General features: G+C 44.6%; 2 protein-coding genes across 2 annotated transcripts; both read right to left on the bottom strand.

Annotated features, from left to right (window-relative positions):
* Nucleotides 1-7: 7 nt before the first annotated feature.
* On the bottom strand, nt 8-6,382 carry LOC306818247 (methionine aminopeptidase 2-like). Its single transcript, XM_079335711.1, has 11 exons — nt 6,191-6,382; nt 4,006-4,101; nt 3,842-3,904; nt 3,614-3,716; nt 2,841-3,002; nt 2,466-2,647; nt 1,915-2,009; nt 1,697-1,793; nt 1,391-1,494; nt 1,184-1,299; nt 8-1,092 (listed from the first exon to the last, which is right to left on the bottom strand). Exons 1-11 carry the CDS (start codon nt 6,345-6,347, stop codon nt 840-842), a joined length of 1,428 nt encoding a protein of 475 aa, XP_079191837.1. The 5' UTR covers nt 6,348-6,382; the 3' UTR covers nt 8-839.
* Nucleotides 6,383-8,827: 2,445 nt separating this feature from the next.
* Nucleotides 8,828-19,083, bottom strand: vezt (vezatin, adherens junctions transmembrane protein). Its single transcript, XM_079335263.1, has 12 exons — nt 18,956-19,083; nt 17,717-17,854; nt 14,728-14,817; nt 14,450-14,637; nt 13,562-13,846; nt 12,635-12,781; nt 12,216-12,363; nt 11,585-11,949; nt 11,253-11,446; nt 10,623-10,729; nt 10,334-10,541; nt 8,828-10,049 (listed from the first exon to the last, which is right to left on the bottom strand). Exons 1-12 carry the CDS (start codon nt 18,989-18,991, stop codon nt 9,490-9,492), a joined length of 2,466 nt encoding a protein of 821 aa, XP_079191389.1. The 5' UTR covers nt 18,992-19,083; the 3' UTR covers nt 8,828-9,489.
* Between the last annotated feature and the right edge of the window lie 50 nt (nt 19,084-19,133).

Below are 19,133 nucleotides of genomic sequence, written 5' to 3'. Positions count from 1 at the left end.
ACCGTCGAATGAGCAAAACCATTTTAATCTTTTTTTTTTTTTCTTACAAAAACATTTTCAGGGATTTCAAAATGAAGCTTTTCCAATCGGGAACATACAGTGGCAGCAACCATTTCAAAGATATTTTACAAATATCACAGAAACGGTGACTAGTGGGGCCACAGTGCAGTGTTCCCTCCTGTTAGCAACAGAAGCTAAACACACAGCAGCTGCTGCAGATGCACGCCGCCTGTATGTAGTCGGCTTTTATTCCTACGACATCCCGAGCTTTACATTTTAGGATTTGTCCTTTGCAGAGATTTTTTTTTGGCCATGCATCGCCATAACCACTTCTTCAACTCATCAGTAGCAGTTGTGCTTAACTTAACTCGAGCACTAAAGCACTGGAGGCTCAGAGTGGAGCCAGAGAAACTTTGAAAATTAAAGGGGTTTCCCACGCTCACGGCTGTATGAATACTGGGGGTGCATTAGCCTGAGCAGCAGCTTAATTAACTCTGTAACTGTCAAACAGTTAATTAGAGATTTGAAAAATGAGGTCTGCAGGATGTTGAAGGAAACTATAATCTTTCCTCCCACAGAAAGACGTTGAGGCTTTTTCTTTTTTATGATTTCTTTAGCTGTGGGTTATGACAGAAAACTCAGAAAGCCAGTCCTTCTTCCGTGCAAGCTGAGAGTGGTGCATTGTGGGTAGAATACAGTAGCATTTAGCATCCCTCAGAGCTGCTCTCAGGCTTTATTTTCTGGCTGTTTTTCTGAAGGGGGAGTTGCTAACGAGGGTGTGGAGGTGCTGCGTGGAGGTGAAGGGGGGCGTTTGTGGTGCTGTGGCTTGAGTGGGGTTGTCAGTAGTCGTCTCCCCGGCTCACCACCTCCTTGCAGGTGGGCCTGAGCAGGATGGTGTGTTCGAATTGAGCCGTGTAGCAGCCCTTGGTGTCGCAGAGCGGTGGGTAGGGGTCCACGATGCCCAGGTCGCACAGGTTCTTCAGGGCCATCAGGTACTTGCTCTCGCCCAGACGGTCCAGCCAGCGACGGCAGAACGCCAACGTGCCAAAGTTCTCGTTGACGACGTTCAGGAGATGTTTCGCTCTGGGAAGCCTGAAGGTCAAGGAGGGAAGTCAATAACAGTGATTTTAGATATCGATCGAAACTGGGGACCAATAAGAAACGAGCACGCAGAGGTTCTTACCTGATGGGGACGTGGCCCACGTCAAAGTTCTTCATGTAGTGAGAGCACTCCATGTCATCGTGCACCACACCTTTACCTGTGCTGCCGAACGTCTCGATGGCATACACCTCTCCCTCCTGTCAAAAAAAGACAAAATGGTGCAACAATCAGAGCGTGTTCAGGATTTCAGACGAATCAGAGACAGAGAGCTGGATGCAGCGAACTCACCTCCATCCTCGTCGCCTCCCCTCCTTTAACGATGGGCACAGTCTTTCCTGCGTGTATTCTGTACTGACCGATTGAATGACCGTTCAGGTTTCGGATCGGCTTCACTGAAAATGAAACAAGTTTAAAAAACAAAAAGATTGTGAGACAATTTCTTCAAAGTGTTTCACTGTTAAGATTCATTTTTTAATGATCTTACTACATTTAAGATCAAGCACTGAAAGCACAAAAGCTAAACCTGTCGTTTTGTGATGTCATCATATTTAGTAATATACGTAAAAAGGTAAACAATCAATATAGATGTACAACCTTGGTATGTTTTGCCATCAAGCTCGACCTCGTAGGACTCCATCACTTCTTGAATCGCTTCTCCGACGTCACACAGACGCACATCAATGCCGGCGTTCTGCAACAGAAACAGGAAGTCATCAGCTCCGGGGACCCCACCGTAAAAAAAGATGTGTGTGTGTGTGTGTGTGTGTGTGTGTGTGTGTGTGTGTGTGTGTGTGTGTGTGTGTTGGTCATACTTTGATTCCGGTGTTGGTGGCGTCTCTCACAGCCTCCAGCAGCTTGTCGTACTTTGGATTAAATGTGACGGTGAAGGCACAGTCAATGATTCGGCCTGAAAACAGACAACGAGCAGAAAACAACATTCAGCGGATGTTTTTTTAGTCGGCTCGTTCGATGGTTTTACTTTTATAGAAATCTGGCTTTGCTGAGGTTTTTTTTCTATTCACGTATGATCAACATTAAGTTCATATTTATTGATTGATGAGAAGTTAAGGTCCAAAAATGAAGACTGAAAGTGGTATACGCAAGTGAGTGGATTAAATATTGATCTCTAGCTCTATGAAATTCTCAGAAGTGGAGATAAACAATCCTGAGTTTTTTTCAGGTCGCTCTTTGTTTCCGTTTTTATTCCCACAATAAAAGGAAAAAGGAGAGATCAACGTCTGCATGTTAGTTTCATTACTTTGTTAAAGAGTCAAAGTGTTCCCTACTCTGATCACTGAGTGCACCGAGCTCGCCTTAAATGCATCATCACAGATCAGCACGCTGCAGGAAGTGCCCGCCGTACCGTTGATGTGCGTGCCGAAGTCGATCTTGCAGACGTCGTCGTACTGCAGGACGGTGGTGTCTCCGGCGTTGGGAGTGTAGTGGGCGGCGCAGTGGTTCAGGGAGCAGCCCGTGGGGAAGGCCAGGCCGGCGTTCAGCTTGTTCTCCTTGATCAGCTTACGAGAGCAGTCCTCCAACCGCTCGCTGCGGGGACGCACGAGAGATCAACACAACCCATTCAAACTGCACTGAGCTGACAGTAACCGCTACAGCGCTGACTGACCGCTGTATTGACGAGTCTCGTATCAATACAACTCACTTCATGTAGTAAGTGGAGCCTGGAGCGGTTCCTTTCAAGAGGAGAGTGTGACGGAGGAAGTGATAAAGGAAGTCTCACCAGATTTCGATCATGGTCATGCCGGGTTTCATGAAGCCGCGGACGTGCTGGCGGACCTGTCTGTGCGCCTCGGCTGCCTGTCTGAAGTCGCTCCACACCTCCTCGTTGGCTTTATCCATCACCCGCCTTTCCTCGATTGTCGTGCGCCAGACAGCGCTGCGGCTGGAGGCAGAACACAACAACAACAAGAGTTCATGTTCTGGACCGTAAGGTCAGATAAGCAGCAATAATGAACCAACAGTGAGCATGTTTACGACTCATCCACACGCCTCAATCAGCTGTTCAGGGTCAACGACCTCTGAATATAAAAACTCATTCAAACTGAAAGAAAAGAACCTTGTTCCTTCTTTTTTTTTTAAATTTTGACTTGAAAAGAGTTTAAACACTGAAGTGGATACACATCTCACTATCATCTGTATCACCTGTTTGTGCATGAGTGTGTATCTCGGCCTATGTGTGTGTTAGACAGAGTGTAAAAACTGAATTTCCCCTCGTGGGATTAATAAAGTGTAAATTATTATTATTATTATCTGAGAGGCTTTATATATATATATATATTTATATTTAAAAGAGCGTTATCGTCAGGTGAAGTGAGAGAATGTGATGCTCAAGAGGAAGACACTAATGTCCTTATTGTCCTGCAAAAACTTTAAAAGCTACGAAACATTAAAGCAAAGTCCAAATAAAACAATGTGTTTCTATCTCAAGAGTAAACGAGCATCAACAGAAGAGTGTGTGTGTGTGTGTGTGTGTGTGTGTGTGTGTGTTCTTACCCGTCCTGCACGGTGGGGTATTCACACTCTTGTCCGATGGGAAACACTCCACTCGGGTATAACTCACAGATGGGCACAGACGGGGGATCGGTCTGAGATTTGGCTGGAAAAAAAAGAGAAGACAATCAGACTAAGTAAAGACGACACGGGCGAACCTTCAGGTGAGGTCCGACGCTGCTTTATAACCTTCAGCGTGAGCACCGTCCAATCAGAATGTGCACAACTTACGTCCCTTCTTCTTCTTTTTCTTCTTCTTCTTCTTGCCTGCAGAGTTCTCTCCGTCGTCTCCGTCTGTGTGGGTAAACAAACATGTTGTCATGCTAGCTTCACGCGACGTTAACACGTGCAGCATCAACACGATGTGCGTCGTGACGCCGTGCGACGACAGTCACCTTCCTCGCCATCCTCCTCTTTCTCTTTGTCTTCTATCGCCTGTTTCTCCAGCTGTTTGGTCACCTCGGTCACTCCGTCGGCCTCCGCCTCAGCGCCTGCGAGCAAACGGAGAGATCGTCGACAACTAGGACACGCACAAACACACAGGACAATAAATAACCCACGGGCAGCAGCAGGCAGGTTCTGCTGAGTCAGCGCACGCAGCAGAACGCAGAGGGGGGATGTGGGAAGAGCGAGAAAGTTTCTTCTCATATCGGCAGCATCTTTGAAAATGAGCTCCTCCTGACTGCACTTAAAGAAGTCCATGCAGGGATCTGGCTTCAACATGGCGCATGAACTCATCAACCACGGCGTCTGCAGTTTATTTATAATGACGAGCACTTGGAAAGGTTTGAGTACTTGTGATAAATCTTCTCTGGAAAGATCACGGTCACATTAATGAACTAAGACGAGATAAAATGAAACACAGGAAGCGTCATGTGAAGAGGAGCTGCTAATGCTTCGTCCCTAACAAACCACTGTGTAAGTAAAATATCTTTAAAAGAAATTAAACATCAGCAAAAATGTGATCACAACTCAACCGTTCTAAAATGTTTCAGGTGCGTCAACAAAAGAGCTTAAAAAAAGAACGAAAACTTGATGCAGCTGTTTCATTACGTGCACAGAGATGGTAGCAGTCTGGTGCAGACGCTCGATGCGCCGTGCTGCAGTAAACGGATATAAACATCTCTACCAGAGAATTCACCTCGAGCCAGCCAGACCAGAGTTTTCTGCGAGTGTGAAAGCCCTGTCAATGTCTTTAAAGTGTGTTTTATCTGTGTAGAGCAGACACACAGATAACTACTCCAGCACACTTCTACAGTTGAGCCACAAAATGAATAAACCCAGATAACGCCCTTCTTTACATCAACAACTTTTCAAACAGATGTTAATTTAAGTTTAAACTCTGAAAAAGATTACATTAAGATCGCAGCACATCTCCCTTCAAATACAAAACATCCAGGTTTATTTTCTCCACACAATGAAATGTTAACGTTTCAAAACTGCTGCAAGAAATCAAGCAGATGTGTTTCTTTGTTCCTTGTGTTGGCTATAAAAGCTGTGAACATGACATGTGTCCACACTGTAGGATCTATGATGGAGATTATAGAGATGAAAGTATACACAGTGCGTTTGTATTTATGTTGATAGGTTAAGTTAATTACAGAGAAATCATCTTTCTTGCATAATAACTCCAGCAGGAGGAGGAATTACGAAACAGGAAAACTTGGCTGAGGGTCAACACAGTCAGCAATGATAACAGCTACTAAGAGGAGCAGTCAGATCACCGTGTTGTTGTGTTTACATTTAATTAAACCCTAAATCACAGCTCAGTCCGCTGTGGTTCATGACACAGCTCCTAAATGTGGATCCGAGTAAAGCCCGGCGTGTTTCATAAGGCCTGACAGCGACACCGTGCACACCGCTCACAACCCGCATGGCTAATGAGGATCAGGGTCAAGCCTGTCGTATTTACACAGCCCTACTTCCGGCGTAACTTTCAAAATAAATCCTGCAGTTCGGTCTATTTTGTTTTTTCCACGATTTCTTTAAAAGCCAGACAAATATCCTGCAAGACCTTTACATTATTTAAAATAACTAATACATATACACATATTGACTTATAAAGTGTAGAAAATGACTGTTGATTGTGTTGACTCGGTTTAAATGATTTATGTCAGATTTACAAAGCAATATTTACATGTTTATATCTCTTCGTGCAAAAGGAAATATTTATTTCACTAAGCTTGACAATTCTCCTAAATGGGTAACATTTGATATTGGTTGAGGTTATCAACTCAAGATTAAACGTGAAGTTAACGTTTTGAATAATTACATAAAGATACGGCAGTCGTAATGTATAATCTACTTTTATATTTTAATACAGCACGTCTTTTTAATCTTGCCTATGTGGCTTTCAAAATAAATACTACCTTCAACCACTCTGACACTATATTATTAACCGTTTAATGGTTATTTTCTTATCCAAATTAATCAAGAAAACAACTCGTACACCTTTATTTTGATATAAACCGGAAACTCTGTGCGCGCGCGGAGGCTAACTGCTGCTAACTCGACGCATCTCCAATAAGTAACATTAGCTCTGCTAGCGTCGTAGCTACAAACTAGCCCGGTCAGACTCACCTGCCGTCGCGGACTTGTTCTTCTTCTTCTTTTTCTTCTTCTTTTTCCCCGTCTCCTCCACAGGGTTGGCCTCTTCTTTGTCCTCCGCCTCCCCGTTCAGCTCCTGGTCTGGGACTGGCTTCGGGTCCGCAACCTGCTCCGCAACCACGTCCGCCATGATCGCAGGCGCTGCTGGAAAAGGAAGCGCGAGGGACTGTGGGAGTGCTGTGTGTGGTGCTGCCTTCAGGGACACTCAGTACTTCAGAAAACCCTCATAACTTTCCCTTTTTTCTATTAATTGTATGAATTAAATTGGGTATGTTTTACTATGCTTTACAAAGCTATACTGTAAGTTTTGTTTTATAGGTCCGGAAATATTTAGGATTAAATCACTCCAGTTTTCAGTAATAAAAAAACCAAAACACTTTTCCACCAGCCTTTCCAGAAACACGAGGAATGCTTTGCACCTCTTAGTGTGGGCTGAGAAATAGACATTATGATTACATTTTCTGAATTAATTAATTAGACCGACTGACCCTGATAAAGGCCACACTTTATTAAGATTCAGTTTCAATTAATATCGCCTTCATCATCCTGTTCTTATGTATAGAGAACGTTATTTTATAAAAAGTAAATATGTCACTTAGAGGGAGAGAACGATATATTTGACTATTATGTCAAAAAAAATCCTGTAAAACAATTTGCAGCAACCAAAACTTCACTTTTCAACACGCGTTTTGAAAAACCGGGAGGTTTGCGGGGACACGTGAAGGCAGCACAGAGTAAAACATGCCGAATCAGCTGAAGGAGATCTCGAGCCTGCAAGACCTCTCATCAAGATGCCATCACATCCTTTAAACAGGAATATAAAAGATATTTGAAGGATTGACTTGGGTACTTACAAATAAAAACGATGGAGTCGTAGCCGGTCTAAAAAAAAACCCATAATAATAACCCCAACATAATGTTTTTATGTAATACAAAAATTCTTATACTATGTTTGAGGTCTAAATCCTGCTTAACTGCAGCTATAGGATTGACCACTAGGTGGCAGAGTAATTAAAGACAACGTCCTAAATAAAACAATTACCTGATTAAAGCTCATTGGTGTTTTATATTTACAATAAATGTCACGTGATGCACATTTCACTGAACAGACGCCTGCAGGGAGATTTACATGTGCTGCCAAACTGAAACGTCAATAAGCTAAAGTTACTGAATTATAGTTTTTCCTGTCTTTAAAGTATTAAATCCAGAGACAGGGGGCATTTACACATTGAGTCTTTAGTCCACCACACTAGGGTCGTGTTTAGTGCCCTAAAGGCAGGAATGGCTTTAAAAGGAAGCCCCAGCTGTTGAGGGTGAGACAAATGCAAAATCCTTGAAAACATATCAGGTGACTCACCAAACCTGTTTGTAACCCCGAACACCGTGAGAGCGCCTGAAACATGAGTGCCAGAAAAGACTTGAGGATACCACGAACACTTCCAGAATGGTATTTATTTCACATTTGGAAAATGCAGAAGGGGTGGGAGGGGGGGAGGGAGGGGGCTCATCCCAGAGAGAGAGGGTCAGGACAAGGCAGACATGGTGACAAGAGAGACTGGGAAGGTGTTGGACGGGTTGGGGGGGAATATATCACGGCTCCTACAGCAACTTTTATATGAAACAGGGTTTTAGATTGCCCACACATGACAGAAAACCTTTTTTTTTTTTTTTTTAATAACTAAACCCGTACAAGTATTTGATTTTTTCTTTAACCTCACAGCAGCACAGTTCAGTGAATTCATGCCACACAATTCATTCAGATTAAGTGTCAAGTCTTCCTTATCTTAACAGCCTTGTTTCAGTTTTGATACAGTATCGTTTTATTCCAAATATTATTATGAATGAATGTTCACCTGGATGTCTGCGTGATCCCCCCTGCTGTGTTCAGTCAGACAGCAGAGAGATGGACTGGACAAAAATAAAGCGCTCCTAGTAAAAATAGAATCTGACTTCCTCCTCCTCTTGCAGAGTTTGTGTCATCTGTCCGTCTGTAAGGATTACCGTCAGCCGAGTGCGTCCTTCTACTTGGGATGAGTTCAGACAGAATGAAGAGTAAATTCTTCCCTGGTTACACCAGAAATGTTTCAATCAAACAGTTGCAGCAGTGGAAAGAAACAATCCTTTACCCAATCAGTGCAGCTAGGTACAAAGTTAAGCACCTAAATCATATTTGGTTTTTAGTTTTCTTTACCAACACACTTCAATAACCTATTTTATATGAAGGTTTTTCAATATTTCTGCCAATCATAGTTTGAGCCGTCTATCAAAAACAGGAACATTAAATCACACTTTGGATTTGTGTCGATTTTGGCGCCCTCTTGTGGGCAAACATTTTGTGCTGCTCTGGTCCTGTACGTTTAAAGGTAGTTTAAAAAATATAATTTCTGCTTTATTTCTACAGCCACGAACAATCTGATTCAGAGGTGTGCTGTGAGCTGATAAAAGTGAGGTAAATTCACTGCAGGTGATCAGCCGACCGGTGAAGGACCAGTGGACCAGCTGATTCCAGCATATTGGATTCTACTTTTTTCATTGATACTTTAAGTACGTCCAATTACAGGTACTATTGGTATAAAGGTCAACTTGGACATGTCAGTCAGGCTGTCTGAATATTTTTAAGGAGTGCTTGTGTGAACATTTCTAAATAGCAAAGGACACATCAGCAATAACTGACTGTTCACATTAGTTGAGCTCAAAACTCAGCAGAAAGTTCTCTCCCTTCACTTCTAACCTCTTTAAGTTTCCTTCATTGAACATTTAAATTTGTTGCTAAAAACAGATAATTGAGTGTCATTTAGTTTACTCTTAAATTCTGTCTGAACACATCGTTGTTCCTCCAGCCTTGACCCATGTGAAGTCTTCCCGACAGAAGCTAAGTGTGGAGAGTTTTGATCACAGTGATTTATGAGAAAACTGCACTTATGACCACTTCCTTCGATGAATACCACAAAAAAACACTTCTGACAGTCTTTGTTTCCACACCTGTCGAACGATTGTGAACGATAAATACTTTGTGGATGTCACCGAGTTTCGCTGCAGACACATTCTGGTCTTCTGACCTCAGAGGGTCAGATGTTGATTTAGTGGTTCTGGTACCTGAGTTTGAACAGCAAGAGAGCGGTAAGAATATCGGGTGATGTAGAGTGACGTGGACGGACGGATGGGTGACGGATGTTTGTGTAAATCTGAGAAACATTTAAAGATGTAACACGAGACCCATCGATTAAGACAATCAGACATAAACGCAGTCTCTTCTCAGCGAGGTTTTCATTTCAGTTTTTCTCATGGGTTCGTCTGTCCCTCTCCTCCTCCTCCTCCTCCTCTTCTTCTTCATCATCTCCAAACGTTTGCTCCTCCATGGCGATGAGCGAGTGCGAGCGTGCCGCCACCTGAGCTGCGATGGCCGAACTGAAGCTGATGGCCGCTGAGCCGTGGATCTCCGTCAGTCTGTCCATCACAGACACAGCAGGGACTTTAGGCGTCACGAAGCAGTCCAAACCGTTCTGCCCCTCCGTCTCCTCCGCCGCCACGCCGTCGTACTGATGCAGCTCCGAGGCTCCTCCCCCTCCTCGCGAACAGACCGGAGCTCCTCCCAGCTCCGCTTCCTCCGCCTCTGAGCCGCAGCTGAACTCAGTCAGCGGCTCGGAGGCGAGGTCAGGCCTCACCCTGCCGTTCTTCCCATCCTCTTCCTCCCCTCCGCTTCCTGCCGTGCGCTCTGGAAGGTGATTTCCTTCGTCGTCGCAACTTTCTGCAGATCCCAGAGAAGTCACAGCGTCTGACGGGTCGGTGGCAGGATCTGAAGCCTCACCGCGAGCTGAAGGAGTCACAGCAGCTGAAAAAAAGGAAGACACAGGACACCGCTCACATTCCTCTCATGTATTTTAACAATGACTGAATAAAGAGCAGCTGAGTTCTCAACAGAAGCTGTGACACGACAAAACAGATTCCTGTCATTAAAACACTCTGAACTGCTTTCTTTCAGGAAGTCTTTGTTTATATTCTGACTCCACGTGAAGGAACCCCAGAATAAAAAGAGTTAAAACAGCCTCTGTTTAAAGATGGCGTCTCTACAAGCACATTCGTCACATCTGTCAGGTGAGCTGTGTGACTGCAGACCTTGGTCGTTGAAGAGCAGCTGCTTCCTCTTCATCCTCTCCCCGTCTGACGCCCGGAAGCCCAGCACAGCTTTCAGCTCCGACAGGACGCGACGGGATTCCTCCCTCTCTCGCCGCTGACGTTCCCGTTCCTCCGGTGACAGTATGTCCGACCAGGAACCTCTGCCTTCTCCGTCAGAGTCTGAGTCTGACACGTAGGCCTCCCACTCCTGGTGCAGGAGGGACAGAAATTAAGCGGACACAAATGACTGAAACACGTTGTTTGATGTCATCAGACATGTTGATCCTACCAGCTCCTCTGGCACAGGATCCTGGTCCAGGATCAACGGGTAAGATGGAGGCGGAGCAGGAATGTCTGGTAAAGGAGGAGCACACTGCTCCAGAGCCTCAGCGTTACCTGCACAGATCAAGTGAACTGATTGTTACAAAAAACAACGAAAAAAAACCAAACAAATCTGAATGCTCTCTTTCTTGTCTGTATTGTGAAGAAGAAACTTCATCCATGAGCGGCAACAGTCTTGAGTCATTGTAAGACAGGAGGAAGTCTGAGCTAAGAATAGGCCCTGTGTAAAATGTGGAACGCTTCATAATACAAGCGGGGTGTGACTGCTCTGTCTGGTGAATATTTTATGGCACACGGAGAAATGCAGGACGTGAAAGCTGCGACCTCGTACTGAACCTTTACTGCTGGAGGAAGCTTAACATACTTAACCTGCATGCAAACCTACAGGAAGTCCCACTCTGAGGAAGAGGGACTTCCCATAGGTTGTGACCTACTATAGCTTCAGACACAAAATGCAAATATAGGGATTTAAAGGAATAGTTCAAAATGTTTTTCTCATTTGGAGAGGGTTTACAACAGTCCACAGCTCTAGCATGTAGATAGCAGTGTGTGCATGTCAGTGTTGGAAGAAGCTAACCTGGACAGGCGTTGGCTCGCCTCAGCATGCGCTCCACCTGGCAGATGGTGTCCTCCCAGCAGCCGGCGCTGGCCTGCATGTGAGGCTGCAGCTGGTGCAGCCGGTCGCTGAGCTCCTGGTAACCCTCAAACGACAACTCGGTCGGCTCTTTGGACACCATGAGCTTCTCCAGGTCGTCCTCCATGATGATCATCCTGAACATATCAGAAACAAAGGAGAGTTGACGTTCCGGAAGCGTTGCGTTATTTCTCTTCTGCATGGTGATATGACGGCGTTTCCAACACTCATCATGACACACTCAGGTTTATGTTTTGTGCGAGTGTGTGTCTCACTCGCTGAGCAGGGCCTTGAGGTGAAGCTGCAGGCTTCGGATGGAGGTGTGCAGGGTGTTGAGCTCCCGGCATTTCTCCCTGGCTCGGCCCGTCCGGTCGGAGCCCGTGGTCCTCAGCTGCGTCTCAAAGTGTCGGTGGAAGTCGTAGCTGCGCTGCACCTCGCAGAGGCAGGTGGCCAGCGCGTGATGGAGGGGCTCGGTCACCGCAGCGATGGAGCGATGGAGCAGGAGAGGAGGAGACGGTGGGAGGGAGGTGTCTCCTTTGGATCCGCCTTCTTCTAAGTCCTCTATTCTTTGAGGTGAGAGGAGAAGAGCCAGCCTGCGGAAACATTCAGAGCTCTGTCCCACCCACAGCTGGAACAGCATCTGCAGGAGAGAAAGACAACACCATGAAACCATCTTTTAGCTCCTTCAAGAACTTTATTGGCTGTAGCGGTGCTGACAGGTTAAAATTTAATGTTCGGAAAAGAAAGATCTATCAATCTTTTCATAACAGGAGAAAGCTTCACACTTTGGTTTGATTTTGTTTTCAGCACTGACTATAAATCAGTTTGTAAATCTTATCTGCTCTGTATTGCTAATTGTTACAGTCTTAATTACCTGCAGCCTCCCGGTCTTCTCCGTGCTCTTACCTTCAGTGCAGGAAGGCTGTAGTCATCAGTCAGCTCCTGAGCCTGCTCGTCTCCGAGGTGTTCGATACCCAGGCCCAGGCCGAGCTCCTTCAGAGGCACCGCAGAGACGTAGTTCGTCACATTATCGATCTCCGAGTTCAGAGGGAACGTGGGGAGGGGTTAAGGACACATCGAATCTGCAGCTCTTGTGAATATAAACATCAATTCATCTAAATGGATTCAGCGGCATGTTGGACAACAAAAGGGTACACCACTGTAAAAAGATGTTCTCGGGTTTCCAACCTCGCAAACAAAGAACCAACATTTAGTAAGAGCTGTTTAACTGAAACAATAACGATTCTTCCCTCAAGATATTTCCCGACACTCTAAACACACACACTCTCTGTCTAAGTGCTGGCTTCTCTCCAGGTAAAGGATATGCCTTCAGCATGTGACAAGTGGCTCTGCGCGAGGCTCTGAAGGCCGATCGAAGCGCCCGGTACAGCGTTTTCCTCAGTCCAATCAGCTGCTGGCCCCGTGGCATCCCCCCCGGCCCCGCCCTGCTAAAGGAGCTGGCCGCACTCACCCTGTCGAGCAAACTTGACAAGTGAAATGTGATACAACTGTGGAGACGTCCCGAAGAGGCAGGGGGGTACATACAACACTGAACACAACGTCACTAAACGAAGACGACAAGGTCGGGATTAACGAGACAACAGACATGCTACTGAAGCAACGGCTCGACACTTTGAGAAATGAGCTTATTGACTTGTTTACAGAGAGATTGAGGCCTTTCTTATGTGTGTGTATTACACAGGAAGCTTTAGCTGCTGTTGGTTAGCCTACATTAGCACAAAGACTAGAATCAGGGCGAAATAGCTCGCCTCGCTCCTCCGAAGTCAAATAAAATCAACGAGCACTAAAGTTGAACAATGAACACGTTTTTTTATTCCTTTGTCGTATTTGATGGAATCCAGGTTAACTGTGTGTAATGCTTTGGCATTACAGACATTGGGGTGGAATCAATATGTTTGTCTAACTTTAACAAAAAAAAGAAAAGATAATATCCAGAAATGTGAAACTTTTCCTGCTTGTGATTGAAGTGTAATGTGAGATAATCAGTGTTTTCTCTGGATGATGCTAAAGCTACAAACAGACGGACACAAACAGTGATCACAACACAGGACGCACAACCTGAGAAGCTACGTTAACTAGTGCCGTCAACAAAAGTAGTGAATCATCTCAGCAGGCTTGAACAATGCAGGTGACAGACAGAGACGGGACAGGAAATGCACATTTGCATCATATGATTGGTTGATGTGTTTGAAGGCGGAGACTTAAAAAAAGAAATAAACGAGTGCACTTACAGGGTGAACCCTCTGGAGATGACCTCCGTTTCCTGCACCAAGCGCAACGCTTTGCGAGCGTGCCCCGTCAGAGTCTTGCTGTTGTGGACGAGGAGCTGGAGCTGCGTGACCCGCGCGTGGACAGCGCTCTGCATGCGGGCCCGTCTCCACAGCGTGAAACCCCGCAGCCCCGCCCAGCCCAGCAGCAGCAGGCTCCACGGAGCCGCCGCCAGCGACCACAGGCCCTCCGAGATGGAGCAGAGACCGAGGAGGACTGCAGCCAGGCCGACCAAACCAGCCATGTCCCTGAGGGAGCAGAGGAGGAGGGAGTTTAGATGAGTGCCACCTTATACAGTACATTTTGTCTTCCCAACCTGATTACAAAGGGGAGAGAAAAAGTTTTAAGAGAAAGTTTAAAGGACTTGAGAAAAAACTGCATTTTATCTTTTTACGGCAAAGTAGGAAGAAACAGAGCTTTTATTTGATGTTTTTGGCAGCCAATAATAACCAAATGAAGATATGTTTGTGACTATAACCTTTAAAAGTCTTATTGGCTATTCATCTCCTCCATTGTTTTCTCTGGAATTCCAGATAGAACAGGACATTTTGATTCTACTAAGAACTTAGGAAGTATTTTTTTTATCTGGGAAATGTCAAAGGTCTCGAGGACTAATACTCATCTTGAAATCAGTCCTCACATGAAAAGCTTTAAATACATGGAATCAACACCTCACAATATCAGAATATTATTTCCATTCTCTATTATTCTCTACTATTAAAAATAGAGAGAATTTAGTAAACATATTGACTTTGCCAGAAAGCTCATGTTTTCAGTCTATTGTGTTTTTATTGAAATGTATTACAGCCCATGTTTTGCCACCTGTGTGTGTTTCCTGCCTAACAATATACCATAGTGATGGCTTGGCTATGAGGCTCGGTCTGGGCAGGGTGTTTGCTCGGCTGGACGAAGAGGAGGAGGGGGGCGAGCCCAGAGTGAGCAGACCCGGGTCCAACAGCTCGATCAACTCCACATCCTCCTGCAGCAGCACGTCCTGGTCCAGAATGCACCTCACCGAGTACTGGCCGAACACGCCGTCCTACGAGAAAGGAGAAACACATTTTGAGAAAAAGAAAAGAAAAAAGGTGCTTCAGTACCAGCATTCCTGTCTGTTTCTTATTCTACCTACCAGCTGCTGCCCCAGCTTTTTGGATGCAGCCGCCTGATGAAACGGACTCCATCTCCACAGGGCTTCGGCCACTCTCCACAAGCGTCCTCCCTGCCAATCACACACGGGGGAAATGTTAGAATCCCATCATATTAAGTTTATTACAGAGCGGGTTTTTTTGTTGTTGTTTTTTTTAAATGATTCACCTGCGAGTGTTTCAGTCTCCTTTTAGTGCTTTTCCTAACTTGGCTGTATATCAGTTGAATAAAAACAGCAAGCACTAACAAACAACCACACTCACGGTACAAAGGAGTCTCCCAGGAGACAGACTCTTTTGGGGGAAACAACAATAAGAGCAATGTGTGTTCTTAGAAACACAAAAACCACATTTGTCGAATTCCTGTTTTGGTACTTTAACTAAATGTTTACATTTTCAGCAACAATAAAACTTTAAAATGCATGTTTCAAGATTGCAGAGGAAGGACTCTTTTAGCTCCAGAAAAAGAAACAAGTCTGCTCATCCCTTTATGGAAAAACAACATGGAAACACACACTTTAGTTTTTCTTTTTTTAATGTCTTGCTGACTTGGAGTCCCAGCGTTCGCAGGACTGTTGACTCCTCTCTGTAAACAGTCTGAGACATCCAAACACAAACGGAGAGCGACGTGGTCACTCAAATTTTATTGTGTGTTGACATTTTTTGCAAAAACAACCTAAAACGTTTCTGCAATGCTGCAAGTTTTCTTTCTTGCAAGAGCTTAAAAACAAAACACCAAACTGTAGGTATTGCTCAATCGTAAATAGGATCTACAACGTGCTAATGAGCTTTTGTGGCTTCGGTGAAAAGCTCTGTACATAAACAAGCCTCATGTTGGATGTTTGAGTGAGAATGCTTTAATAAAGGGGGGGTACAAGTGTTATTAGTCTAAAGGCCGCAGTAGTATTGATTATTGATTGTAGGCCAAGCTTCAGGACTGCCCCACACAAGTGGGCCACAACTCTGTGCAGGCCTCTCTGTAGTGTCATCCCCCCTGATGCTCCAACATACAGTAGATGATGCATTCACGTACATTTACTCCCATACGTCTCTCTACTGTATTAAATCCTCCATCCTCCACTACAGTCAGCTCCAACTCATCAGTATTCTCCTGCTGTGTCTCAGGGATCACTGCAGCTTCCACTACCACTATGCTATGAACAGACACACTCAGCATAGACAAAGGGACATGATAGTAAGTCTTTACTTCATTTAATTAACCTTTTAAATGCACAAATACACTGGCAATGTATCTGTGCAGCTCATTTACATATTTAAAGCTACAGACACAGATACAGCCTGTTCTCAGCAGGGATGAAAAAGAGAGGTTCATAGGCATGATCAAATCGAACTAGAAACTTTACACATGTTTTGGGGAGCTCTGAGACTTATTTAAAATGGTTGAAGAGGAGGAGAATATGTGACCTTTACAAATCTGGTATTGTGACAACCCTATCATGTTTAACCAGCGAGACAAAACCAAACAGAATCTGGATGTACAGTTTAATCATGGCTTAATATTTAATTTCACCAAACAAAGTTATGTTTGTCTGCCGATGACGTCATGCTAAAAAGTCCCATAAAACTATGCTGGTGTCAGGCCTTTCAATTTCAATCTTCATTCAGTGAAGAGAAGTCAACCTTTAACCTAATTCAAGTCCCACCTGGGACAATGAAAAGGGGCTGTACTAGTGGTGGTGCTGGTTGACAGAGGGAGAGTGTTATTCATTCATTGTTCTCAGTAGTATTTGTGAAAACCAGTCTTGAGACTTTCACCAGGCGCCTTTGTTGTGTTCCTTCTTTCTTTGAGTTTGGACTAATCCTGCTTCAACTTCACTTACAAGTTACTGCACACACGTATACGTATCAGGTCATGATCTGACAGGCCAACGCGTCCGTTTATTCATTAGAAGAACTCTGTTCACTGTCTACATGAACGGGGTGTTTGGCCTCGGCTCCGACTTTATCAGAGCTCCAGGAAACCAGTCACCGAGGGACGAGGCAAAAGCTTTCCTGTCTCATCCCAATCCCTAACTCCTTACGAAAACAGTGTACCAGAGAGGAAGCGTGACACGGACGGAAAGTTCCTGGACGAAGCAAACACAACAACGTTTCCTGGCCTGAGAGGAGGGGGAGAAACAGGTCATGTGATCCGGAGCATCCCGGGACACATTAAAAGTCTTTATGGAATCACAGACCAACTCAAACTAAATTCATTACAATTGGATGAATGAAAGAAGTATTCACAAGTTGCCCAACATAGCTGGGGTGCACACAGATTAAATTAAAAAAAAAATGACATCAATATAAGACACACTGGGAGAGGAGGCAGGAATCACGTCACAGTGTGGTGGCAGTAATCAGATTTGTGCTATCTCTGGCAAGAAGAGAACAGCAGCAGGAGCGAGATGCACATCGGTCAGAGTCTCTCTTTATTAAAACAAAACTAAACAGGAATCGGCTGAATGAAGAACATGCAACTTAAACTTACAAATACCTCCATGTGGTTGTTGAGAGCCCTTCAGTGAACATAACAGTCTGTGGTCACTAATTTGCAGTGATAGAGTTGACAGTCATATGTATTACTTTCTGTCTGACTGCACAGGTCAAACAGTGACAAAGTGACACACATAGCCCCGAGGCAGCAACGCAGACTGTTCTAGTCTAGTTATTGGAGAGGTAGTAGGAGCCACACCCTTTAACAGAGCAAACACTAATAGTGTCTTTGTTAAATGAAATATATTGCTATGAAGCTAATGTGATTTTTTTTTTGAGCAGATGATGATGGACTGGATGTGCAACAGATCCAATCAAAAATTGTTTTGTTATTTTTGCCGGTTAAAAGTCCCTATGTGCAAGATACACTTCCCCTTTAAGATCATAAAGTTGGGTAGTTGACATAAACAAATCATTTTATAACGGGAGGACAGGTATGATGTAAAATGTGTGTGCAAGATTGGAGAAGGACCTCACTTTAATGTTCTGTGCAGCTCCATCAGGAGATGTGCCGCCCCCCTCTTGTCCACCGTAGTCTTCATCCTGTGATGCCGTTGGACATGCCTCGAAGTCTGTGTGGCCTAAATCATGCAGGTACTGGAAAAGAGGGGAGTTCTGCAAAGAAAGAGAGAGCGACTGAGCCATAGTTGCAGAATCAAAAAGCAAGATAGTGCCAGATGAATGCCGAGGAGGGAGATGGATGTGGGTTGGGTTGACTCTCTGGTGCTGGTTTTGCCCTAGTTTTTTTTCAGTGACGGTGTCCAATAGGTGAGGAAAAGTATTCGTCAAGCTGGTCTACTTTCTCTCAGGAGTCATCAGTACTTCTTACTTTCTGCTCTGGGAGGAACGCTGTAAAGCCAAAGTGTCTTCACATGTGAATCTGTTATTCATCATACACTCATGCAGATGTCAGTACTGTCTTTTGAGCCTCTACCTCCAGCTGAGACTTCTTTTAAATTCTTCTCTCCTGCATGGAAACTAGACTAAATGTAAGCGCCACACATCACGTAACAACCTAATCTTCTAATACACACAACTCATGTACTTTCTAACCCAGAATAAAGAAAAGCTCACATCTAAAAATCAGCCATTAAAATCAAGATATCTAGATGCAAGAATAGGTACAACAGATGCATGACCCAGTTCTCCTCAGCTGCATTGACAACATTTTCCTCTTCTATGCTGTTGTTTTTGGTCTCTATTTTCATGAATTTAAACTATCATGCATCTTTAAATGCTGCATGTCAGAGCAGTAGTTATGAAGCAATTTAAATGCTACTCACATGCATTGTCACACGAAGTCGCAGCTCATGTTGTCACCACCCAGACAGATACAGCTCCGTGTGTGTGTGTATGTGTGTGTTTTCCAGAACCGACGCATTGGATCTGGTCATCCCCACCCCACCTTTAAAAACCAGTCTGATGAAACACCAGCAACAAAAGCAACCCAACACCCGGCTCAGCCTCTCTCATGACCACAAAAGCTCCTTGGTAGGACAAATACTAAGCAGCCAGCCAAATATGTGGATTTGTTTTGGTTTGTCAATTCATGGCAACAGGACAAACAGCTGCTAATGAGAGGTTAGCACACCTACAATACTTGCTAGGCTATATTTCTGTGCTAGCTGTCGTTAAAGAACCCACCTCAGGGGTCGAGCGGTATGACAAAGCATCAGTAACAAGTTTTTGCTAACAAGCAGCGACGTTTATACAAACCTCAAACACCACATCTTCGTCAAACTCCTCCGTCATTGCTCTGCGCCATTTGTACACGGCCCGTTTCGCATTCTGTAATTGTAGGCGACAATAGTCCAGAACAGCCGTTGAGAAGTTGTTGGGAGTTAGCCGCAGCTGCTAAACTTCGTTCGAAACTACAATACCCACAATGCCAAGG

This window comes from Symphodus melops (assembly GCF_947650265.1).
Source record: "Symphodus melops genome assembly, chromosome: 22".
NCBI lineage: Eukaryota > Metazoa > Chordata > Actinopteri > Labriformes > Labridae > Symphodus > Symphodus melops.
The sequence above is the reverse complement of the archived record's forward strand: the minus strand, read 5'-3'. Positions and strand labels throughout refer to the sequence as shown.

Bases quoted from the DNA above. Each gene is read 5' to 3' on its own strand.
- LOC306818247 (XM_079335711.1), bottom strand. From the start codon at position 6,347: ATGGCGGACGTGGTTGCGGAGCAGGTTGCGGACCCGAAGCCAGTCCCA. The intron at 3,003-3,613 runs GTAAGAACACAC...TTCTGCCTCCAG, and splicing joins TACCCCACCGTGCAGGACGG to CCGCAGCGCTGTCTGGCGCA. The intron at 1,093-1,183 runs GTAAGAACCTCT...CTTGACCTTCAG, and splicing joins GTGGGCCACGTCCCCATCAG to GCTTCCCAGAGCGAAACATC.
- vezt (XM_079335263.1), bottom strand. From the start codon at position 18,991: ATGACGGAGGAGTTTGACGAAGATGTGGTGTTTGAG. The intron at 12,364-12,634 runs ATATCCTTTACC...ACCCCTCCCCAC, and splicing joins ACTTGTCACATGCTGAAGGC to GTTCCCTCTGAACTCGGAGA. The intron at 11,950-12,215 runs GTAAGAGCACGG...TCTCTCCTGCAG, and splicing joins ACAGCCTTCCTGCACTGAAG to ATGCTGTTCCAGCTGTGGGT.